We start from the raw sequence: 27,102 nt of genomic DNA, 5'->3' as shown, positions 1-27,102 counted from the left end.
GAGAATATGCCTCCAGAAGTACAAGACCTCCACTCATCTGCTTCAGCTATATAAGTCATGCTATGTACTATACCAGATTTTACTTCTTTTATACACTTCCAGATGTATAACCTTGATAGTTGGAATACAAATAAAGCATAAAAACAGTTTTTACCTCCCGATCAAGTCCTGCTGCCAAAGTGATAATATCCCCAGTCTCATTGTTGATTGTAAACATGTTTGAGGAAGGGGTATCTGGAGTCTGAGACAAGATTTTATATCTCAGCATGCCATTCGGTTGCTTAGCATCATCTCCATCAATAGCAGTAAGAGTCATAACATAGGATCCTAAAAATAATGTGAAGTGAAAAACAATCAATGTCGTCAATTTCATTAAAATTCATAATAATATATACGTTTTCGAGTTAGCCTTTATCTAGTGACTAAAATTTCAATTCAATTGTTTCTTGATTATTTCTATTTCCAGGAAGCATGGGTGTATACCAATATGGCCGCCACTAGAGCACTACCTTACATGACAAACCTTGTCGAACTGATTTGAAGTCAGAGGGTTATCACTACCCAGCTTAGTAGATATACCATCCTGGAGAACACAGAACAGAATGTATATCTATCAACCCTAGACTTGTATCAAATGCTGATTTGTTTCATACTAACAGACTTTTCCATACTATGTATAACCCTCTTATTTTTCAACTTCTCCACAAAAAAGTATCACATGGCAACTAAGGAACGATGATTATACACTCGCGAAGTATATAATTAACATGTGACACTTAATGTTATCACCTGCCAACATATTGAAGTGTGTGAAAGCGGGGATTGTGATTTTGTCATGATAGATCATTCCAGTTCATCAAATGACTCTAAATGAAAATTCTGAGTAGAATCTGAATCAAATCTTCGCCAAAACTCAAGCAAATAAAATGCTCGTTTCAGTATTTCGTTTGCACGTGCCTTTCTTTCTCTTTTCTGCCCAGATATGTCAATCAATGTGAGAAATAATACATTCTGCATTATAAAAGAGAGTTTACAACTAGATTACCTTAAAAACTTTTTAAAATATGGGCCCAAAATAAAATGTTTATTTTCAATTTGCCCAAAGACAACAAAATCTTATTACAAAATATATTTTTTTATTTGTTTTTATACTTAGGGTGCGTTCACACAAGGGTGTTTTTGTGCGTAAATACGCTCGCACAAAAACACGCTTCTATTTGCAACAATGCATTCCCTATGGTGGGTGCACATGTCCGTACTTTGAAGGTGCGTGCCTGCAAAGATAGGACATGTGTGCACCATAGGGAATGCACGCATTCTCTTCAATGGAGCCGCTGCTGCTGCCGGCGGCTCCATTGAAGACAATGGTCTGCTAGCACACCGGAATTGTTTTTCAGAGAAGAGCTTTACATATAAGCTCTTCCCTGAAAAAGAAACATTTTAGTGCAAAAAAAAAAAAATTACTTACCTGTCCACCGCTGCTGTGTCCCCAGTGGGGATGAAGAACACATCTACTGCATGCGTCAGATGTTTCCTTCATCCCCACTAGTTAAAAGAATTCCCTGCTGCTACATCTGCCACATCTGTGGCAGATGCAGCAGAGGAAATCTTCAATTCTCTACCGCAGCTGTCACACATGTCAGCTGTGATAGAGGATTCTGCTGCCGGCAATTGATTTCCGGGAAGGGCTTTAAATATAAGCCCTTCACTGAAAATCAAGTAAAAGTGGTTTAAAGAACAAAAAAAATAGTTACTCACCTCCCTTCAGCTGCCGGGGCTCAGCCGTGTCTTCTTCTGCTGTCCCCTGCACTGTGGTGCTGATCTATCAGCAGCCGGGGATTTAAAATCCCCGCCTGCTGAAAGAGCTGAACTTATACAATTATATGACTCTTTTGCTGACTAGAATAAACAAAACTGTTTGTTTTTTTTATTCAAAAGGAGATTCTGATAAGATTACGTTATCACCTATCCATAGTATTGGAGCAACTAGCTGGTTAGTGAGCGTCCGACCACTGGGATCCTCACTGATCACCAGAACAAGGATTTCGTATCCATTGATACAAAATTGCAAAATTAATGGAGCGGCAGCATGCACGCTCAGCCACCGCTCTATTCACTTCGATGGCGGTGCCAAAAATAGTTGTGTTCAAGTGCTCAGCTATCTCCGGGGCTCCCATTCATTTCAATGAGAGCATCAGAGATTGCCAGTCGACCCCCAATGATCACCTAGTAATCTTCTATCCTGCACTGGAGTACCCCTTTAATCCCTAACGCCACATGACATATGTTTACGTCCTGGCTGCAGTGTACTTACCGCAACAGGATGTAAAGTTAAATCCTGTGGATGCCGCAGTTGGAGCTTACTGTGACTGATAGCCGGCCTCCCACTGCATTAGCAGGGATCATTCTCCGCTGATAACCTCCTAAATACCGTGATCTAGGCACATTACGACATGTAAAAAGTTCACAAAGGGAGTGTCATTGATGTGTTGCTATGGCAGCCAGAAGTCAGATACTAGTGTCCGGGCCTGCTATGGCCTATGATCGCTATTAAAAGTGATAAGGCATTGCAGTACAGAAGTACTGCAATGCATTATCATAGCAATCATAGCTGTTGTGGTTCATGTCCACTGCAGGGACATAAAAATGCAAAAAAAAAAGTAGTGTAAAAAAAAAAACCAACCAAAACCCCCCTTTTATGTGCACTTTTCCCTATTTGAATAATAATTTAAAAAAATAAATAAATATCACATATTTGGTATCATCATGTCTGTAATGACCAGTACAATAAATTGAACACGTTATTTATCCTGCATGGTAAATACTGTAAAAAAAACAACTAAAAATTTAGGTAAAATGCTTATTTTTTTCATTTTGGTTTGATTTAAAAGAACCCTATGCACCATAACCTCATGCCAATCGAAACTACAGCACATCACACATAAAACAAGCCCCCAGAGAGCTTAGTCCATGGAAAAATAAAAAAGTTATGGGACTTAGAATGCAACAATGTCGAAAAACATTTTTTTCCAAAAAAAAAGGTTTTTATTGGGCAAAAGTAGAAAAAAAAATAATTTTGGTATTGTCATAACTGTATTCACCAACAGAAAAAATGTAAGAAAATAATGCCAGAATTGATGTTTTCTCTCCCTGCTTTAAAATAAATAAAAGTTTTAAAATACATTATATATGCACAAAAATTTTACCAATAAAATGGGTTCACTACTAGAGATGAGCGAGCACCAAAATGCTCGAGTGCTCGTTACTCGAGTCGAACTTTCAGTGATGCTCAAGAGTTCGTTTCGAGTAACGAACCCCATTGAAGTCAATGGGCGACTCGAGCATTTTTGTATATGACTGGTGCACCGCTAAGGTTTTCATTTGTGAAAATCTTAGCAAATCACCAAAGTCATGTAAAAAACACAGAAATGGATAAGGCAGGCGAGGAGCAACATGCAGGGCTGCATTTCGGGCTCCGAGGTCTCACTATTAAGCCACAATAGTGGCAAGAGTGAGACCCCCCCCCCCCCACTGTCAGCATAACGATCGTTCTCCTCTGCCACAGCTGTAACAGCTGTGGCAGAGCAGAACGATGTTAGCCCATTGAATTCAATGGAGCCGGCAATACAGCCGGCTCCATTGAAAGCAATGGGCTGCCGGCGAGCGCGGGATGAATTTTCGGGAAGGGCTTAAAAATATAAGCCCTTACTTGAAAAAGAAAGATTTTAGTGCAAAACAAAAAATTACTAAAAAAAAACGTACCTCTCCGCCGCTGCTGTGACCCCCGCGGGCATGAAGAACACATCTGCCGCATGTGGCAGATGTATCCTTCACCCCCGCTAGTTAAAAGAATTCCCTGCTGCTACATCTGCCACATCTGTGGTAGATGCAGCAAAAGGAATTCTTCAGTTCTCAACCGCAGCTGTCACACATGACAGCTGCGGTAGAGAATCCTGCTGCTGGCATCCTGTCAATGGCTTTTCAGGGAAGGGCTTCATAAGCCCTTCCCTGAAAAGCCATTTAAATTAGTGCAAAAAATAAAAAAAAAACAATTCTCACCTCCCTTCAGTTGCCGGGGCTCAGCCGCGACTTCTAGCGCTGTCCCAGGCTCTGTAGTTCTGAGCTATCAGCAGCCGGGGATTTAAAATCCCCAGCTGCTGATAGCTCAGCAGCGCTACAGAGCCGGGGACAGCGGCAGAAATCCCCGCTGAGCCCCGGCAGCTGTTAGTGGCTTTGCAGGGAAGGGCTTCATAAGCCCTTCCCTGAAAAGCCTTTTAAAATAGTAAAAAAAAATTAAAAAAATAGGTACTCGCCTCCCTTCAGCTGCCGGGGCACAGCCGCGTCTTCTCCTGCTGTCACCTGCACTGTGTTGCTGAACTGCTGATCTATCACCAGCCGGGGATTTAAAATCCCCCCCTGCTGAAAGAGCTGAATGTAATTGGCTGAGGTGCTCCCCGGCTGGTGATAGATCAGCAGTTCAGCACCACAGTGCAGGGGACAGCAGGAGAAGACACGGCTGATGGGAGGTGAGTATCTATTTTTTTTGTTTTTTTAAATCACTTTTAATTCATTTCCAGGGAATGGCTTATATGGAAAGCCCTTCCCTGAAAAATAATTCAGGTGCGCCAGCGGACCATTGTCTTCAATGGAGTCGCCGGCAGCAGCAGCGGCTCCATTGAAGAGAATGCCTGCATTTTTATTTTCACACATTTCTGGATGATTTTCAGGTAAGGGCTTATATTTTTAAGCCCTTTCCGAAAATTCATTCCGCGCTCGCCGGCAGCCCATTGCTTTCAATGGAACCGGCTGTATTGCCGGCTCCATTGAATTCAATGGGCTAACATCGTTCTTCTCTGCCACAGCTGTTACAGCTATGGCAGAGGAGAACGATCTTTATGCTGACATTTTTTTTTTTTTACACATTTTAGGATGATTTTCAGGTAAGGGCTTATATTTTTAAGCCCTTCCCGAAAATTCATCCCGCTCTGGCCGGCAGCCCATTGCTTTCAATGGAGCCAGCTGTATTGCCGGCTCCATTGAATTCAATGGTCAGTGCTCGTTTAATCGAGACGAGTACCGCGTGGTGCTCGTCTCGAGTAACGAGCATCTCGAGCACCCTAATGCCCTAATACTAGCATCAAGCTCGGACGAGTATGCTCGCTCATCTCTATTCACTACGTAAAAAAACAAGCCTTAATATGCCCACGTCGACGGGAAAATAAAAAACGTATGGCTTTTGAAAATCCCCCTAAAGTCGTTGCATCCTTCGGATCATAATAAGCCATGTCCTTAAAGGGTTAAGGACCGGCCCTTTTTCTTTATTTTTCTTTTCATTTTCTCCTCTTCACTTTCAAAAAATCATAACTCTTATTTATCCATCGATGTAGCTGCCTGAGGGCTTGTTTTTTCGAGGATGAGTTGTATTTTTCAATTTTATGGTGTACATACTGCGGCAAAAATGAAATAATAACTTTATTTTGTGGGTCAGTAGAAGTAGGATACCAACTTTATATATATAAAGTATATATATATATATATTCTTCTGTTTTAATTCTTTTGCAGTACTACTTTAAAAAAAACTGAATATTCTCCGGGAAAAAAAATTTACCACCATCTTCTGACATAACTTTTTTACTTTTTCTTCAATGTAGTTGTGTGAGAGCTTGTTTTTTGCAAGACGCCCTGTAGTTTCTATTTGTACCATTTTACGGTACATACAACTTTCTGATAGCTTCCTTTTAAATTTTTTCTTCTAGATGGGAAGACCAAAAAAAAGCGCAAATTTGACGTTGCATATTTTTTTTCTGATGACATTCATTGTAGGGGTCAAAAAATATGTTATTTTGATAGTTCAGATTTAACGAAAGATACCAAATGTGTTTTGTTTTCTATTATTTTAATTTTTTTTCATTATAAATATGAGAATAGGGTTTTTTTCTTAAACTTTTACTTCCTTTAATTTTCTTTCTTTTTCCTTTTTCTTTTCTTTTAAAGACCCGACAGGGAACTAGAACTTGCGATCATTTGATTGCTCATGCACTTTAATGTAATACCATGTAATATATTATACTGCTATCTGACAGCCATTCGATCGAGCTATGGTACAGGCATGGCTTTATAGGCAATCAGCCATGACAACGCTGGGGGCCTTCAGAAGGCCCCAGGCTTTCATTGCAACCGAACGGCACCTTGAGATTGCATTGATCAGGAGATTTAAATGCCACTGTCTAAACTGAAGTCTGCACTTTAAGGATTACCCGCTGTGGTCAGCGCTCATGCTGATCGTGGCTGTTACCAGCGGGCATCAACTATAAGAAACAACCGACACCCCTTCCATTTAAACCCCGAACACCCAAGACATAACTGTACATCCTCTGTCACTGAGGGGCTAATTGTTATGCTGCAGAAGTAACTTGACTATTCTTCTACATACAAAATTAAATGTGAAAAGGTTAAAAATAATCAAGAACCAAACCATAAAAAAGAGGAAGCAATATATCAAAATTGTTTTTAGTTTTTTTTTACCTGGCTTTGATCCTTCAGAAATGCTTCCATTCCAAATTTGGTGCAGGAATTCCGGTCTGTTATCATTCATATCTATTACATTGATCACTATGTCTATGGGATTTTCCACCTGGTTACCATTTACATCCACTGCGTGTGCCCTCAGCTGCAAAAACAATTTTATATGGCAGTTTTCGGCAGAAATATGATGCAGAAGATTACACTGTGCGTATGGTTGTCCCAGTGATACACTGCTATATCCTGTCCCAGATGAGTTATTTAGAAATATCAGTGAATCTGCTGTCAATTCAAGCACAGTAACTACAGAACTGGATAATGGATGCTCTGAACAAATCTTTTTTTATGCTGTATTCTATTGCATTGTCATTTTGTGCTCGGTATGATCACTACATGAGTGGATTTTATGATAAAAAAAAAACAATGTGCAGAAACAAGAGGGCGATAGGAGAAATTGGAAGAGAAAGCAAAAACACGTATGCAATAAATAATACACAGTGTCTGAAGACTGACTGCACTCGTAGATATGATGGAACCGTGGTCGATGTCACAGTTTTTATACACTCCATGCTCCAAATGTAATCAATAGTAGATCCAGGGTCAATTTAAACTAAATGACATATGATTGGAAGCAATGGAAGAAAGTGGGTAATGTGAACTCTGTTTTAACGCAGCCTTTCTGGTGCTAGAAAATTCCTTTTTCAAAGGCTTGGTTAAATAACAATTGTTTTCTAGGGGATAGAGTTCCAGCAAGAGAAAATTGCCAGCTGCTGCTTTTGCCACTTTTTATAATAGTAGCATTTTTGTGATGCGTTCTGATAAAATAGCGCACTGACACTGGAACTTCTGTCTGGCTTCATCCCCAAAGCCCTACTCCACAAATCCATGGTTTCTATATCTTGTACTGATGAGGACTAACAAGCATGAAACAGCTGTATACAAGTTGAGATAAGTGGCTCTATTATTTTAGGATTCATCTGCGCTATACATCAGCAGTTCTGTATGCAGTGTCCGCCACAGGGTCGAAAAGGGATCATTTGCATTTTATCCATCCACTAGCCTGAAATATGTAACAAACCCTAAGTTTTTGGAATTTGTGTTGAAGTCGATGACGTGTGTTTTTAAAAGAGCCAACTCAGCCCAAATCATTTTCATGACATGTCATATAGATTTGAGAGATTTCCTGGCTCTAGAAAATCAATGGCACTTAGCTCCCAACAGTGTATGGGTATTCGCACTGACCAACCCCACTGTACTTGTCTGTCATGTTTATATGACATGTCAAACAAATGATGTTCGGATTGAATTTCCGTTTTAAATAAGTAATGGTGGCAGCTGGTGGGGATATGTAATGTGTAATAGCAAAAACAGCCTTCTCGATCAAATGCTTGCAGGAGGTTTTCTCTATCACTGTTTGCTATAATAAGACATATACTTTTTCATAGCACATCATTTTATCAGAACTGAAAACTCCAAACTAGACAATGGAACCTAGAAAAACTGATCTTTAGCTAATAAGGCCAAATGAGGGGACTGTGAGCAAAGGATATTACATATTCAAATTGAAATCCAAAAGCTGCTACTTTACAAAGGATGAAACATCAATAATACTACATCTGACATGTCTAGAAGAACTCTTACATGGAAAATTGCAATCTGTTCCCGATCCAAAGGTTTGGTTACAGAGAGCTGTCCAGAAATGGGACTGATAATGAACACGCCAATAGGTGGTTGGTCAGCTCCTGGACCCGTCACACTGTATCGCAAGGAAAGGCTTTTATCGCGATCAGACCTGATCTGTAGAGTAAAAGAGGGAAATCAGTGAGAAGGTTCAGATAAAACGACAGGCAAGACAAAAAATGAAGAGCAATTCCCATTCTGACGTTCATAATGCACCATGTAGATCAAGGTTTGTAATGTTTATTCACTTCAGATCGGGGGCAGCTGCCATAAAAATGACGACCCCATTGTGTACATTATGCTTCACTACAATTCCTGCCGGTAAGACCTCACAGCCCTGTTTTAGGATGAAGGAGTTTTTTTATTACTTCTATTGTTGTAGTTGTATAGTGATCCCCCAAAGTACCACCGCCTCAACTTGTGATGAAATCAACGTCCAATGGTCTCTCATGGGCGATCGTAATTTGAACGCATTATCAAGTAGCGACTCTAGGTATAAACTGCTGTTACTATGATCTATAGTATTACACAGAACTAATACTTGATTTCATATTTATTTGGCATTTTAGTAGCCTAGTAAATAAAACAATAGAGGCAGTGCACAGAACAATTCTATGTCATTTTATTTACTGTATCTCTATGCACTTTTACTGAATCAATTAAAATGGAATGCTGATTATCCGGGGTTAATGATTGTTACACAATTGCTTTCACTGCAGAACATTTCACAGCACATTCTTTTACAATAATTAATAGGAAATGAACATTTTGTATTTTCTTCTTTCCCTATTATTACACACATGACACCCCCTCCCACAAGACATCCATGGAGTGTCATTAGCTAGTATTGGAAGAGCTTAGGAATTGAAAAGGTCTAGGCGGATATTTAAGTGTTATGAGAATTTGCTATACGCTATTAATGCATGATGCTGGTGGTTACTGGGGAAATGTCGAAAATAAAGTTCTTCATTTTAATACGTACTCGTACTAATTCCTGAGGAAACGATCCCCTTGAGTTCTCCGGTACATTAATTGGTGGAATAACCCAGTCTCTTTTCTGTCTTTGTAGAAAGCCATTGTGCTTACGTTGTGGAGGAAATCTAATTTCTCTGACTTCAAAAGAACCCTGCAAAATGAAGAAATATAAGTTAATATTTGGCTTAATTGGAAAGGGCACGATGAAAAAAACACGAGGATAAAAATATACATTTTTAAATATCTATATTTATCAGTTAGAGTTTAAATGGACTTGAAAATCACCAGTTAAAAGCTTAATCTAATTTATGTTTACGCTGAATTTTCAGAAAACAGATGGAGGAGAGAAAGAAGAGAAAGCTCTGGCTTGTTCCATATAAGGGCCATTATTGATTTTCCGATAACGTTTGTGTGCATAGTGATTCCATTTTCCAAATAAATGATCTCTAGTTTAGTCTCTCTTCAGTGCTCTCTTCACTGTTTGATACATGCATGCAATAGAACTTGGGTTCATAAAAGATGTTCATTGCACAATTAAACATCTGCTTATAAGGGACATGCATCATTGTGATTCTACCTCTGGTACATTAGGTCGCGCAGTGCAGATAACTGTGCCATGTTGCTCATCTACCTCACTGATGTCTGATTCAAGAGGCCCAGATAGGCAGACTCCTGCAGGAAGGATGAATTGGGCAGTAGGGGTCTAGTAGGAACAGAGTTTCTTACTTTTTATAAATAATTGTTCTCCAACATATTTTTGGACATCTAGGTGGGAAATGTGATTGATATAACCATATAGAACAGAGAGAGACATGGATATTTGTAGCCTTAGTGGAAGAATAAAGTACTGTATGCTATACACTATCTATACTCTTGATAACTCAAGAACACCAGAATCACCTTCTGGGAAAGGTGAACAATGCTTTGCTGTACTGCCAATCTGAACACAATGACGTTTCCTTTATCCGGCAACTTTGCCTGGAATTTGTTTCTAGCACAGAATACCTGACAAGCTGTCATCTCATAACACGGGTTTTACTTATATCTTTCAAAGTATTTTATTTTACAGTGGATACTAGTGATAGCTGGGTGTCTGAATCCAACATGTTTCATAACTTTTAGATTAACTAACTTTTCCGCAAACTTCTTACATGTCTTAGTGACATGCCAGAAGTTTTGATCGGTGGGGTTCTGAGAGCTGAGACTCACACTAATTGCTAAAATCAAGGGGCAAAAATACTCATTTGTACACTGTAGCCAATTGGCTCTCCTTGGATGGGCTCAATAGAAAGTCTATGAGTCTGTGCACCTCTCGCCAATTACAACTGAAGGGACACAGCGCTTAGCTGAGAGCTTCTGCCCTTTGTTTGAGTGATTCATTTCCAATATTGGTGTTAAACTATGTAGGGACAAACCTTTTAAACAACTGAATTATACATTGCCAAGCAGAATAATAGAGAGATGGCATAATGGAAAGCAGAAACATTGGGACAGTTTCAGTGGAGGTCATCTGGTGATTCTGCTTTCGAACATCAAGTTGCTATAGAGTATCATAAATGATATGCAGTATCTCAAACTTTCACGTATATTATCTTAAAAATGAGAAGCAGCCCTAAATTTTTATGATTTGTTTCCCTTTTTATTTTTGGAAACACAAGATGATCAAATAGATAGTGGATTAAAAGTAGAGATGAGCGAACGTACTCGGATAGGCACTACTCGTCCGAGTAATGTGCCTTATCCGAGTACCGCTGTACTCGTGCTGAAAGATTCGGGGCGCTCCGCTGCTGACAGGTGAGTCGCAGCGGGGAGCGGGGCAGAGCGAGCGGGAGAGAAGGAGAGAAAGATCTCCCCTCCGTTCCTCCCCGCTCTCCCCTGCAGCTCCCCGCTCCGCAGCGCGTCCCGAATCTTTCAGCACGAGTACAGCGGTACTCGGATAAGGCACATTACTCGGACGAGTAGTGCTTATCCGAGTACGTTCGCTCATCTCTAATTAAAAGCCTTTATAGCTAAATTTTGGAACACATATATACTACATTACTTCTGATATCCTTCGCGATCAATAACTACTTAGTGACTGATTTGTTAATTATTGGGTATATTAATGTTCATGTAGATCAGATGTTTTCTGAAAACCCAACCGACCGGCTTTACAGAGAAGCAGCGGGTCATCACCTCCGTCACTGAGATTTGTGCTATTAAATAATAGCCTGAGTCACTGTGTTATCTCATCTGTGAAACTGCATTATTTTGTACAGTTCCTGAGGCTGCATCCAAGAAAGTTAAATTAAAATAACCTGATAAAATAAGGTAGGCCAAGCTAGATTGATGTGATACCGCATGCAATAGCTATGGACCTATCTGTACACTTTGTCCATGATCCCCATAGGTGCAAGCCTGCCATCAATAGTGTTTTGAGCTGCTCATGAAAAAAGTGCTTGAGGGAAACTCTCAGGAGTAGAGGAAAACATAGATCTTGATGAGAGTGTCATGCTAAGAGACAAAGGTGAGGGAGAGGAGGTTAGATTGATGCGTGGAGGCCACAGTAAAGGGATCAATATTGTGACTATCCAGGGAATAGCTAGATAAGAAAATGCACCAGGCTAGGTTGAGTACAAGTGAGAACAAGACAATGCCAAAGGTCAGAGTGCGGTCTGAAATACACATCTATCTGTTTTTTTCCAGAGTTTCTGTGACTTGTTAAACATATAAAAATAAGAATTTCTACTGTAATTAATTTCTTCTGTTAATGTAAAGGGGTCATCCTGGAAAAAAAAAACAATGAAAATATTACTAACTCACGCGATCCCCAGTCGCTCCTGTTACAAAGATTCCTGTTTCCCCACTGCTGTTTCCCTTCTGCAACAACAACTATCTCACTAACAAATGGACATGTGACTGCTGCAACCAATCATCAACTCACTTAAGCTGGTGATTAACTGCAGGGATCACATGTCCCGCTGTCAGATGTCATCACTGCTGCAGCATGAAGCAGAGAGCAGCGGGGTACCGGCCATCAGTGGAACAGCAGTGACAAGGCATTGCATGTGGTAAGACTTTTTTTATGTTTTGCCATAACTCTGAGCGGCTTGCAAAGTTTTTTGCTTGTACAACCCCTTTAAAGCAAAAGAAAAGAAAATAAATTGTAAAGGCTGAAAACTTGATGAAAAGACTACCTTCTCAGAACAGACAAGAAACTATGCTCACATGTTAGTTTTTGGCTAAGCTATCTCGTTCTCTTGGGATCCCTAGTATTAACTGAAGTAGAGTCTTCAAAGTATAAAAGAATGGACTTATTACTTAAAATATAGGTGTCACAAATAAGATAACATAGCATTTTACAGAAGGAGAGCAAACAGCATGTAAGTGGGTAATCCCATAATACACTCTCAGTAGTACTAGAGTTACATAGTAACCCACGTCCATCAAGCTCAATTGTTCACACAAATAGTTGTTCAATCCACAAAAAGTTGAAACAAAACCAAAACAAAACGTGGTCCATTTCGCCTTAAAAAAACCCCAAAAACTTGTTGAAGCCACACCAGTTGACATGGAACCTCCAACGCAGGTGTGAATATAGCCTTGAGGCCTCAGTCAGACGAGCGTTTTTTCGCGCGATATGCGCATGCGATCTGCGCATATATGGAACCATTGCTTCGCAATGGGATCGGTCACATGTTTTTATGCGGATGTCCGATAAATTATAGGACACGACGAATCGCAGATCGCGCCTATCTGCGTTCTGCGATTCCTTGTGTTCTATATATGCGCTCAATGGGGCCGGCGGCTATTGAATGACAGCTGAGAGCTGCCCCTGAGTGGTCCCTGCGCTCAGCCAATCAGAGGCAGCACTCACTCACCCATTCATGAATTCATGAATGGGTGAGCGAGAGCTGCCTCTGATTGGTGAGGGCTGTGACCAATCAGAGGCAGCCCATTCAGCAGGCGGGGATTTTAAAATCCCCACCTGCTGAATACTACACAGAGCAGTTCAGGAGAACTGCCGGCCGGCCGCGGCTGAACTCCGGCTGCAGGGACAAGGTGAGTATATATATTTTTTTTATTTTTACACATTTTTGGATGGTTTTCAGGGAAGGGCTTATATGTTTAAGCCCTTCCCGAAAATTCATCCTGCGCTCGCCGGCAGCCCATTGCTTTCAATGGAGCCGGCTGTATTGCCGGCTCCATTGAATCTCAATGGGCGGACAGCGCTCCTTTGATCGGGCCCGTTTTGCGGAAAACGCTGCTAGCTGCAGATTTTTCGGCGAATCGTCGGCCCCGGTCACGCAATTTGCAGATGCGCATCCGTCATGCGATCCGCAAATCGTGGCAAAAAACGGTCGTCTGACCGAGGCCTTAAAGTGATTTTTCACTTTAAGATGCAGAAGATAATGCTATCCATTGCAGTAGCTAGAACACGTACAAGTGCAATCAACCCATATGCTATAACTGACACCCATTTTTTTACTCCTGGTCTATCACATTACACTGATAGCTCAACATGGAATATTCTTCTGTTTATCCACATAGAAATATGGTTACCTGTTGTATGTGTCCTATAGGTGTTGTATATGTTTCTCTACCTGTTCTAGAGAGCGGTAAATGAGAAATAGTATATTGTTCACCGTTCAATACTGCTGTTCACACGGGGCAGAGGATTTATAAAATGGGGGAAAAAATCATTAGTATGATTGCTCACCCCACAAAAAGCTAGCATTTGTGGGCAGCACTTCCCCGGTTTACACAGGGGCATATGCGGCAGATACTGTAAGGCTGCTTTACACGGACGGGTAGATGATCGGGCACAAACATTTGCCTCAACATTCTTTTGAATGATGACTTGCCCCTATGAATATGTCCATGATGGCTGATCAATCGCTGCTGTGCCGACCTGATCTTTAGGCGGGCCTGAAAATGGTTGCTCATCAGCAGTACATCTTCCCACATGAACAAGGGGGATGTGCTGCCAAAGAATGCAACCTGTATGGGGATAAATAATTGTAGTTGTGATCATTGGTCCCCATGCTGGAGATTATTTGCCCATGCGAAATCACCTTAATGAGTGCTGATTACAGCTAATAGAGGGCATAATCATGGTTATCAACCAGCTCATATTGGGCCGTGTAAAAGCAGTTTTGTTCATTTGTCCAAACATCGGCCCATCTGAATATGTCCATGATCATCCAACGGACAAGCAAACACTTCTTCGTCGGCTAACGATGTTTTACACTGGCATAAAAATATTGGTTGGCGACATACCCTGACAGTGTAGGAATCATACAACAGCTCTCTTTTTCCTGTAGTTATACATTTACTCTTGCATCTCAAACATTCTGAAGCACGTTAATCAATTCAACTCACAGCTCGCTTCTCACATCCAGTAATGATTTCCAATACTGGAGATTCACCCCAGATAGCAATTCAGGACTCTGACACAGATTATGACACACACAATTTAATAATTTGATGGCATCAAAACAACTTGGAATATTTGAGTGTGTACATTTACAATGGATGTGTTTCTGTAGAACTGTTGAGAATATACTTGGCTTCAGCAGCAGACATCTATAGTACTCCCGCAGCCAGCACATGAGACAGTCCCTCTTTCACGAGTACTGCACTTCTAAGGGGGTCCATACATTTTGAACAACTGTCAAACGAACAATGGTTCATCCTACAGCTGTTTCCCCCAGGCTCCCCCATACACATGAACGTTCGCCTCGGTATTTAGGGAGATAAGCTGCAGCTAAACACCTTTGGTGGTGCTAACCTCTCAGGGAACAAAAGGGTCAGGCAGTGAAACTCAACATCTCTGTTCCTTTCTTCCCCCTACATCATCTCTAGGGGAAAAGTTGAGCTACCCTCACAAATATTGGACAGTCGTCCAACCCTGCCATTATCTGCAGGTTCGAATCGCTAAATTATAATGTGTATAGGGGCCATAATTTTTATATACATTCAGACCTGCTGTCTCAAAGACTGTTTCTCTAAATATGATACAGCATCTCCAAGTGACTTACTACTGAGTTGAGTTCCGACCAAGACAGCAGTACAGGGTGTTGTAGTACAGGCTACTGGCTAATAGGGTGGTGTTTGGTTGAGTTGCTCAGTTTCACAGTAATGTAACAGTAATTGGGTTCTCATTGCAGGCTGTTCATATCACGTTTGCCATCCGTTTTGATTATATTTAACCTCACTTATGTTTGTGTACTTTATTTGTGGGATAGAAAAGCAAAGCATACAAGGCTTTGGCCTCACAAAAACATATCCTTGATGCACAATAAACTTTTATTTTTACAAAGAGTAAACAGGAAAGCAGTAGGTTTCTTAAATCCCAAAAAAGTGTTCAACTACCAAATGTTATTATTAACGAAGACTTTACATTGATGAAGGCCAAGTGTTCAGCAAGTGCATTTGCTGTTCAACATGTAATAAAATTTGGTTTCTTTTTTCCCCTTGAATGTCAGAGTTTGCTTTCTTCTGCTTGCTATAACCTACAGCCAACTTAGTGTATCAACCCCAACTATCAACTATGGAGGAGTCATTAGAATTTTGGTGAGCTGTGTTACCATTTGTCTGCTTGTTTGGTGGTTTACAGTGAAAAAGTATACTTTTTGTTCATTTAAAAATGGACACAAATGTATGGAAACTTACGGCGATACATTTAATGTATACGCCCAAAAAGTACACACACACTTAAAATTGTATATGTTTGTATATGTTATTTTTATGTACGTTTAACATATATTGCAATGTTTAACATTGCATTAAACATTACAAATGTGGTGTGAACAGTCCGTTACATATAAGCACCTCTCTCAGCCTACATGCTGTTCTATCTATTTTAATGCCGATGCTATACTGTTCTAAAATGGAAATACTTAAATAAAGGAAAAAACAACAACAATTATTTTTTTAGCTTATAGCTAGGGCTATATATGTCTATATGGTGCAAACAACACAATGCTCATTACAACTAAAAAGCTTATAGAGGGGTATGGTATTTGGGAAGAAATGCCTACTTGCCTGTATGGTTTAAGGTATCTCTTCATTTTATCACTATTTCTCCACAGTGGGGGTGCCGAATAGCTTCTCAAGCATTCGATAGACTGCATTGCCATGTGACACTAACAGTATTACTGCAAAAATGTGATGGAATCTCATTTACAAAGGATATTTCCATTTGTTTACCTGATTTACATGACACCGTATAAGTAGAGCATCGTACGGTGCATTCACAGCTTATTATGTATTCGCACTGTGATAAGGCTAATGCTGTCGTGTAGAGAGCAGTCACGGGTATGGAAATCAGTGATATTTTCCACTTAACTATATAATGTAAGAAATACACTAGGATGGAAAAAACGTAATCTCTAACCTAGGTCTGATAGCATTAGGATCTGCCAGTATTATTACTGTGTAGCCCAATCATGCCGATGACCCAATGAAGCCATGCCCTTGTGTTCTGCACTAAATGCTCATACAAATGCTAATATAAGAAAATCAGGAACATAGACGATTGATGGAGCCATCCAGTCTGTCCTTATATTATTTCCTTTTTTATTTCTCTCTTAGGATAAATCTATGCTTATCCAAGACATGCTCACTTTCATTTATTGTTCATTTTTCAACCACATCTGCTGGAAGTTTTGTTTAAAGCATGTACTCTTCTTTCAGTAAATATTTTTAGCTTCTTCCCTCCTGAACCTTATTTATACCTTTAACATACGTCAAGGTTTCGATCATGTCCCCCCCTCTCCCTTCTTCCCTCATGTAACATATATAAAGGTTTCGATCATTCCCCCCCTCCCCCTTCTTCCTTCAAGTAACATGTATAAAGGTTTCCATCATGTACCCCTCTCCCTTCTTCCCCCAAGTAACATACATAAAGGTTTCCATCATGTCCCCCCTCCCCCTTCTTCCCTCAAGTAACATATATAAAGGTTTCTATCATGTCCCCCCTCTCCCTTCTTCCCTTAAGTAACATATATAAAGGTTTCCATCATGTCCCCCCCCTCTCCATTCTTCCCTCATGTAACATATATAAAGGTTTCCATCATGTCCCCCCTCCCCCTTCTTCCCTCAAGTAACATATATAAAGGTTTCCATCATGTCCCCCCTCTCCCTTCTTCCCTCAAGTAACATGTATAAAGGTTTCCATCGTGTCCCCCCTCCCCCTTCTTCCCTCAAGTAACATATATAAAGGTTTCCATCATGTCCCCCCTCTCCCTTCTTCCCTTAAGTAACATATATAAAGGTTTCCATCATGTCCCCCCCCCCTCCATTCTTCCCTCATGTAACATATATAAAGGTTTCCATCATGTCCCCCCTCCCCCTTCTTCCCTCAAGTAACATATATAAAGGTTTCCATTATGTCCCCCCTCTCCCTTCTTCCCTCAAGTAACATGTATAAAGGTTTCCATCATGTCCCCCCTCCCCCTTCTTCCCTCAAGTAACATATATAAAGGTTTCCATCATGTCCCCCCTCTCCTTTCTTCCCTTAAGTAACATATATAAAGGTTTCCATCATGTCCCCCCCTCCATTCTTCCCTCATGTAACATATATAAAGGTTTCTATCATGTCCCTCCTCTCCCTTCTTCCCTTAAGTAACATATATAAAGGTTTCCATCATGTCCCCCCCTCCATTCTTCCCTCATGTAACATATATAAAGGTTTCGATTACGTCGCTCTCTTTCTGTAATGTACAGTGGATATGAAAAGTCTACACACTCCTGTTAAAATGCCAAGTTTTTGTCATGTTAAAAAATCTGACAAAGATGAATCATTTCAGATTTAATTACAGCTTCAATATGACCCATTATCTGTACAATTCCATTGAAAAACAAGGTGAAATCATTTAGGGTGGAAAAATAGAAATAACAAAACTCAAATAATGTAGTTGCATAAGTGTGAACACCCTCTTATATTCGGGGATGTGGTTGTGTTCAGAATTAGCCAATCACATTTAAACTCATAATAAATAGTAGACAGTACTCCGCTGCCATTATTTACAGGGATTCTGATTTCCCCCATATAAAGTTCAGCTCCTCTAGGAGGATTTTCCTTAGTTGGCCTGTAAAAAGCTTACAACACATCAAAGGGATCCAATTGTTAGAAGGTATCAGTCAGGAGAAGGAGAGCAAAACATCTCTAAGGCATTACATATACCAGAGAACACAGTGAAGACGGTCATCAAGAAGGGGATTACATTTGGCACAACAGTGACATTACCAAGAACTGAGCGCCCCTCAAAAAGTGATGAAAAGACCAGAAGAAAATTGGTCCGGGAGGCCTACAGCAACATTAAAGGAGCCACAGGAATTTCTGACAAGTCCGGGTTGTGTAGTGCATGTGACAGCCATCTCCAGTATTCTTCATATGTCTGGGCTGTGGGGTAGAGTGGAAAGACGGAAGCCTTTCGTAACTAAGAAAAACACCCAAGCCAAAAATCTGTTTAGCCAAAATCTACATGAAATCTGCCAGAAGTATGTGGGAGACCGTGTTATGCTCTGATGAGACTGAGGTTGAACTTTTTGGCCATAATTCCAAAAGGTATGTTTAGTACAAAGCCAACACTCTGCATCACCAGAAGACCACAAACCCGCAGTGAAGATGGTGGAGGCAGCATTATGTTTTGGGGCTGCTTTTCTGCTGCTGGAACTGGGGCTTTAGTCAAGGTGGGGGGAATTATGAACAGTCCATTATCAGTCCATTTTGGCACAAAACCTTCAGGCATCTAAAAAGCTGAAGATGAATTTCACCTTTCAGCACAACAGCTCAAAGCATACCACCAAGTCAACAAAAGAATGGCTTTGCCAGAAGAAGATCAAAGTTTTGGAATGGCCCAGTCATAGCTCAGACCTGAATCCCATTGAAGATCTGTGAGTGACCTGAAGAGGGCGCTACACACAAGATACCCTCACAATTTGACAGATTTTGAGCTCTTTTGCAAGTAAGAGTGAGCAATGACTGCCAAGTCAAGATATGCCATGCTGATAGACACCTACCCCAAACGACTGACTGGCATAAAGTCAAAGAGTACATCCACAAAGTATTAGTTTTAGGGTGTGCATGTTTATGTAATCACATTATTTGTTTTCTTTTAAAATTTTTCCAACCTAAAAGATTTTAGTTTGTTTTACAATGGAATTATACAGATAATGGGTCACATTAAAGGTGGAAATAAATGTCAAATTATTCATCTTTATCAAATTTTTTAACAGGACAAAAACCTTTCAAAAGGGTGTGTAGACTTTTTATATCCACTGTATATAAAGGTTTTGATCACGTCCCCCACTCACTTCTTCCCTCCTGTAACATATATAAAGGTTTGATCATATCTCCCTTTCCCTATTTTCCTCCAGATTATACAAATTAAGTTCCTTAAGTTTGTCTTGATAAATTTTATGCTAAAGGGCTTCCACCCCGAGGTCTTAAATAAAGTACCATTCACCATCACCGGGATACGAATGCAGGGAAATGTAAACTTCACAGAAAACCACTCACATTTCTACATTTTAGGAGGTAAATATAAGGTACTTCTTCAAAAGTTGTACACACAAATGTTGCTCTAGATTCTTTCTAACCAAGGTCCCACCACTAGAGGGCAGCAGTGCTAACCACAGAGTCACACTGCTGAACCATAGTACCTCCTCACAACAAAGGATCACAGCCGTCAGGATGAAAAGTAGGCAAACGAGGAGCTGACCGCATCATATTTAGACTGATGCTAAATATAAATCAGTAGGTGACAGGCCAAGTATAGCAATGTGACGTGTGTTATTTACCATTGTCACCTGATACATTAATAATTTACAAAGTAGTATTTCGTATTGCAATTACTCATTAATATTATTCAGTTGTTTGCATGCACTACACTTTCTAATGTTTGAGCTGTCATAACAATAGGAAGCAAGAGACAAAGCAGGAAAGCCTCACTACATCGGAGCTGTTAATGCAGCATGTGGAGGATGCACAATGCCCAGAATTTGTCCAAAAGGAGACAGTTATCCAATACTGGACAAAGCAATAAACAGTTACAAGGTGAAGGGCAAAAGGAGAATGTTATCTGCTGAACTGCATTCTGGGGGGACCTTTTTCTATAGCAGATTTCTGCATAGGCCTATTATAAATACTATATAGGGATACAGTTGACAAAAGCAAGCTCTGTGCAGACAATGAATCAGCAGGGAGTGCTGTGAGGTTTCTCTGCTGATATGTGAATAGAACAGAATATGGGCTGTAACTCATAACTAGTACAATAGAAGTAATGCAATGTGTTTACAAAGTTACTCAGCTCTATGCAGATTAATTCTATACATTACCAGTAAAATGGGGCTGAAAGGAGAATATAGGCTTGACAGAAAGTACAATTGCTCACAGTGCCTGTCTCTCAGTAATGAGCTATGCATGCAAACTGCCTAAAAGTATAAGAAATATAGTAAAGGCAATTACCATACATCTCTGTAGCTTATAATTACATATCTAATGCTAAACTTATTATGAATTCTTAAAGTTGTCCAATTGCTTTTTGAAAAAGGTAATGGCAGGTGCAGCTGTCAGAAAATAACAAATACAGCAGTAGTTACCCATCCTTAGTCACCCGGCACTGCAGCCCCGCGATTCCTCCAGTCTCTGTTGACGGCCACAGCATCACCATCCAGATCTCCTGGTGTCATGGCATCCAGGAAGTTAGAGCTGGTGCAAGGAGAGCGAGCTGCGAATGGGCACATTTTGGCTTTTTTTTTTTATTAATTTATTTTTACAGAATTTACCACACTGGATAAATAACATAATTTTTAACAGTAAGGGTTTGTTGTGGATGTGGAAATACCAATTATGCATAGTTTTTTGTTGTTTTAATTTTTTTTCAATATTTAAAGCCTGTGTAAAGTGAAAAAAGTTTTTTACATTTTTATTCTGTGAAAACATTTAGATGTCACAGTCAGCAATAACTGCAGCATTTGCAGGGTTAAACTGTGTAGAGGAGTGATTGTATGATCAAGTCTTTATCATTTCACTCCTGTTCTGGGAAAGAAGACCCCCATATGTGACAACCATAGAGCAAATATGCTGTCTGATTGATGGGTGTGGGGTGACAACGTGAACAAAAATTCAAGTCACCCCTCTTCTGGAACAGGGAGATATACAGGATAATCTGTGCAACCTGCCCCTGACTCTTTCCTTTGCACCACTGACTAAAAAGTGACACCTGTAAATTCAGTATTCACAACCCCACTTCAAATGGCTATAGCTCCAGTTCTGTAAGTGCTATTCATGTCAAGAAACCTAGCTTTAAAATGACACCAAAAGCACGTCAGTAGCACTGATAGAACCAGTACTCTGGGCTCTGATTGGCAGCTGGCGGTCACCTGACACCCGTTGTCAACAGAGACCAGGTGAACTGGGCGTAGCACTTGATCGGCGGGGTCAAGACGAGTAGGTGCTGCTGTATTTGATATTTTCTGACAGCTGCATCTGCTGTTACATTTTTAGAAAGCAACCAGAAAACTACTGCAAGCAGAATCATACTTCTTCTAGTCCGGATAGGAAACTAATAGTAATAAGAACTGAAAGACACAAGGACCTGTAATAGAAAGCTGAGGGAGAGGAAGGCTGAATAAATAGCAGATTTGCAGAATTTATATGGTAGTCTGTGATGAAATCTGCCACAATCCAGGCAGAATGCTTAAATCAGACTTCAGTATGCTAAACTGTCATGCAAGTTCCAAAGCCACATTAAATATGTACTGGTAAAGAAATGTCTCAAATATTTATGACCCTATTAAATCCAACAGAATTAATTCTGTAATTATTTTAAACCTATGTCAGACAGGATGGATGCTCTGGATGACCCACTTTGCACATTGATCATTAATCTTTGGTAGGTGTCAACAGACCTCTCAGTTCCTACTTATGATTATGCGTCACACTATTCTCTTTTATAAGGACTGAGTGTCTCCTCTAAAAATAAAATGTGTAATAGTAAGAGCCAGATTTTTTTTCTTAGGTATGTAATGAGGGATTTCCCACATCTTCTGGAAAAAGACTTTATAACTCTTAACCCCTTAATGACACAGGACGTACAGTTACATCCTGTGCGTTTGGCCTTGTATGGAGGGGGATCGGGAACAGATCCAGCTCCCTACGAGAAGGGTTGCGGCTGATTTTCATAGCTGATCATCACGGTTAACCCTGTGAATGCCATAGTAAGCTCTGACAGCCGCATTTAAAACCCCCGATCAGTTTAGCGAGGTGCCGCTGGGTTGTCTTGGCAGCCTGGGGGCCTTCTGAAGACCCCCAGTGCTGCTATGGCTAATTACCTATCAAGCCACGCCTGTGGTGTGTCTTGACAGATTGCCTGTCAGATCGCGGTATAATGTAATGCTATGGTATTAAATTATACTGCAGGAGCGATAAAAAGAAAGTTGAAAATTATTTTGAAAAAGTTTTATCAATTTATATATTATTCACATAACTTTATTCTGTCTCCATCTCCACTGTGGCCTTTCCTTGCTGTGCAAAATGGAAGTGCCGGCTGCTGCCATGGAGCCCTACTTGTGCAGATGTAACTGATAACATGTTTTGTACCTGCAGTTTCTCCGATTCACTGGCTGCCAATTTACTGCTTCCTCTCCTCCATCCTTCTTTACAGATAATGTTTTCTGCTCTCTCCCCACCCACCAGTGATTTCATGTTTACACCCCCAGTGTATACTTGTACACATCAGATATATGTTTTTGGTGGGGCTGGCAGATCATTAAACATGTATAGTTGCCTCCTAAGAGTCTTTGAACAACAGACCTGGGGAGGTAAGGAAATAAGGATCATGCGGTTCGATTTCAACTGCCCGATCCTTTTGTTGTTAGGAGAGAAGTAGCGGTGTTTAGCAGCGGCTTTCGACCCTCACTAACCATGCATGCTTGGTTGAGAGATTGGGAGAAATAACTGTTGGCCGAACACCACATGTATGGGCAGCCAATGACCCAAACAACTAAAACCATGTAGACATTCCTGCAAGGTGCTGTGGTCACCCCTACACCACATGGTACCATGTCATTATAATAGTAATGTGTCCCTTCATGTAATGGTGTATACCGGAGTCCATCACCCAAAGCCATGAATTAGGACACTGATTGGGTTGAGTATGGAGGACCTTTTATACCGTATGCAGACTGCAGTGCTGAACCACTAATTTTACTCCTCTGAAGGTGGCGGCAGCTGTCCTCCTTGTAGTAACTTGGACGCTAGTCATTCACTTCCATTAGTGTGAAGGTCTTCCGTTCTCACCGGCTGAATGTTTTTGCACAGATTAGTGAGTGTTTTGCAGTGTCATTTGGGCAGAAGGTCGTTGGCATTAAATTATATGCTTGCTGGTATATAAATTCTGTAATTATGGCTCTGCAGACCGTTTCCATGGGGACTTTTTGAGGACATAGTTTTATTGTTGATCTTCTCCTTTGTTAACCCTGACCAATTATCATTATGCTTACTCAGGAACAAGCTAGTTTATAAAGGGCATATTCAGGCTTAGTAGTGACAAACTGGAGGCAATACAGGAGTCAATACATCACTTAAATATTGATTATGGAAAAGGGGTCATGGAGGTTGCATGTTCTTCCAATATGCACAATGCCTTCATGCAAATGTACCGGGTTTTAGGGGGTAACACAATGGTAATATCCTAGAGCCCCATTTTAAAGGACTACCACCCCAAATCAAACTTACACCAGTATAATGTATTGATAACACTTAAGCCATATTATATGGATGCATGTAAGGGAGTTTTATGTGGATACACATGTCATTTGGCCACTATATCAGTGCTATCTTGGTACCTCACGGTAGTATGGCAGTAATATGAAGGCAGTAAGTACAAGATAAACTGTCTTACAAAGAGAGGGGTGGGGACTACTGTGAATGGGATTAAAGCAAATCCAGTTCACATGCAGAGGAAAAAAAACAATACAAATTTTCTCCTGGAAGTGTACTGTAATTCTAACCTGCGGTTTCGCTGCGGATCCACTGTAGAAATTTCGCAACAACATACCCTAAGAACAAGGTTTCGTTTCTGCCTTACAGGTTTCATGTAATATTTCAAAAGGGTATAACATTGTATGTCAATCATATGAAAGCATAAAATATGGGCATTCACTAATACACATTCACTGCAAGTATTATGCAGATACCCCATTCGGAAAGACAGCCATGTGTCCCTGGAAGTACTGCAGTTCTATTCGCTGAGATGACACGCTGACACTTAGTCATGTGACTAAAAGTCTTCCCCCCAAGCGGGGCTGACACTTTGACACCACAGAGCAAGTAAGCCAGCTCCCTTTTTACTGTCTCGGGCTGTTATTTTCCTGCGCATGTGCATTGTAACAGCCAGCAAACTTCACTTCTAGTATGTTTGCCGAGGGGTGAGCAGTGAAAGAGGTCTCAAGATAGGGAAGAATGGGACTTGTAGTTGGCATAGCTCTAGGAAACGGCAAGCCCAACCTAATACAGTGCTGCATTGTGGATAGGTGAGTAATACTGAAATTTGATCATATTGTCTGAATTGGCTTATGTGAAAGACAACTAAAGGAGCAACCAATCTCACTGACCAGTACTAGAATAAATTTCCGTGCGTAAAAGGACCCTAAAGCTCCTCTTACACGGGATGACTGTTGGGTGCATAAGCGCCCAACAGCTGTCCCACGGACCACCACCTCACCATCGCTCCTGTGCTTACGCAGGAGCGATACTCCTTCAAGTGAATGAAAGCGGTGCAGGCTGGGATTTTTTCAGCCCATCCACCTCCATTCGCAGTAAACAAGAGTTTACTGAAACACTGAGCGGTTCCTGTTTACCCGAGCCAACAGTCGTATGGTTTTTAACTAAAAACTAAGCGACTGCGACAAACGAGTGATTTCTTGCTCAGTGCCCTGTTGGCGGCCGCGTGAACACAGGATGAAGATCACCCAAATTAGCTGTTTCCAGCAAGTATTTGGGCCCAGTGTAAAGTACCATTACTTAGGTAAACACTCAGTCCTGCTAACAGATCAGAACAATTCTGGTAACATATTTCTATTAAGGAACTGCTATGTATGAAGTTCCCAAGTACATAAGAACAAATAAACGCTGCAAATGTCGCTTTTTTCTGCACTTTATGAGACGCACAGTGTATTAAATCACAAGCCAATTAAAAATGAAATCAATAAACAGCAACTGTATTGATCTATAGACAAGTCTGCAATTAAGATCTCAGTTCACATACAGGAGTATAGCGGTATAGTAAAATTTGATTACAAAATGAAGGAGGCAAACAGACTCCAGTTTATAGGGGAGCTGAATTTTCGTCAAAGTAGGATTTCCAGGTCTGAAAGTAAAGTTAATGCTAGATGTGTTCATACTGTCTTCTAAACAAGCCTAATTGTCATCATTGAGATATTTATGTGCTTGTTGTACTTCAGAACTTGCCATAAATTTAAATGTAATATTTGAAAGAAGCTTTGTACGCCGCATTCCCATACAATTATTCTCTATTTTACAATTGTTGCACAAACTGCAAGACAAAAGCCCATAATTTAGAGAAAAGATGGACTCTGGGCTTTTTCTGAGATGCTGTTACATAACTGAACATAAACAAAATCACAGTTTATCTACTGAACTAAAAGTGCCATCAAACCATAAAATTCCAATTTGTACTTTAGGTTTTAAAATATTAGAGTATAAATCTAACTAATAAAATAGAAGCGATAACGTCTGTGACTTCTAATGACCGTAACATCACAGCTACATTAACTGGGGCGTAAACTGCTGACAGACCTGATCCAAACCATCTGTATAAGGGTGCATTAGCTCCATTTCTCATAACTAACTCTTTTTGGCCATTAAAAATAAATAAAACACAGCACCCTTAGTTTGGGGTTGACACTGGTGTTGGTTTTCAGACATGTTCATCCTTATATAAATGGACATATGGAATATAGTGACTAACTTTTAAACAAGCTTGTACCTATAGCCAAAATGCTAACTAGCAAAAGTGCAAATCACTTTAATTACATAAAATGATGTTTTGTGCTGAAAAAAATCAAACCATAAAGGGCGTAAAGTGCAGAAGTATGGGTGGAGACATGAGTTGGCCAGGCTGAGTTACAAGGGACGGGCAGGTCACTCCCACAGCTGCGGATTGGCTGATGCCCCGCACACAGCTCCCCACGAGGCACATGTACCGTCTCTCCCCACAGACAGCTCACACATCTCCTAACCCTCCTACTCCTCCTCCTGGTCCTGCTACTGCTATGTCTGCTCCTGGCACCGCTGTCGCATCCCTGCTGGGCTCTCCGCCCACCCCAACTGTCACATTCCCTGCCAGGCTCACATCTCACCTCTTGGCGGCGCTGTACTGAACCCCACTCCCTCCCGCCAGCCACCCATGTCCGCTTCCAACACAGCTGTCCCTTTTCCCAGTGCCAGGGGCGGGGGGCTACCATCTGAAAAGGCCGGGGCTGAAGACAGGATAGCCCACCGCCCCCCCCCCCCCCCAAAAAAAAACAGCCGATTGTCAGGCGGCAATTAATCAGCGGCCAGGAGAAAGAGCGCCGTCTACGGCACACTGCCGACCAGCCGTAGGGAGCGGCATGCAGGAGCTGAGGGTCCAGGGTTGAAGATGGCACAGCCACACAAAGCAGGAGCCTGTCACCCGGGCATTACCTCTAGTTCTGCCCAGTCAAGCCCTAGCTTCCAGTATCGACATATGATACCAGTACCGTGCTGATCACTAGGGATTTCCTTTCCTTCTAATTTGCTGTCCATTGCCTGTTGCCATGTGAAATAAGTCTCTAGCAGCAGAGACATCGAGATGCATTACAGGAAGTAGGCGTTGATATTTTCTTCCTTCTATCTCATGCTACCCATATAAGACTATGGAGTGGGTTGGA

At 40.9% G+C, this 27,102-nt stretch overlaps 1 protein-coding gene across 1 annotated transcript in view; it reads right to left on the bottom strand.

Moving 5' to 3' along the window:
- Positions 1-27,102, bottom strand: part of CDH2 (cadherin 2) — a 299,078-nt gene that overhangs the window by 58,158 nt on the left and 213,818 nt on the right. The window contains exons 4-7 of the mRNA XM_066579647.1: positions 9,185-9,328; positions 8,164-8,319; positions 6,526-6,670; positions 155-327 (exon numbers count right to left, since the gene is read on the bottom strand). Coding sequence (XP_066435744.1) covers positions 155-327; positions 6,526-6,670; positions 8,164-8,319; positions 9,185-9,328 — 618 coding nt within the window. The remainder of the gene's footprint in view (positions 1-154; positions 328-6,525; positions 6,671-8,163; positions 8,320-9,184; positions 9,329-27,102) is intronic.

The sequence above is a fragment of the Eleutherodactylus coqui genome, chromosome 9, assembly GCF_035609145.1.
Source record: "Eleutherodactylus coqui strain aEleCoq1 chromosome 9, aEleCoq1.hap1, whole genome shotgun sequence".
In the NCBI taxonomy this organism is placed as follows: domain Eukaryota; kingdom Metazoa; phylum Chordata; class Amphibia; order Anura; family Eleutherodactylidae; genus Eleutherodactylus; species Eleutherodactylus coqui.
The sequence above is the reverse complement of the archived record's forward strand: the minus strand, read 5'-3'. Positions and strand labels throughout refer to the sequence as shown.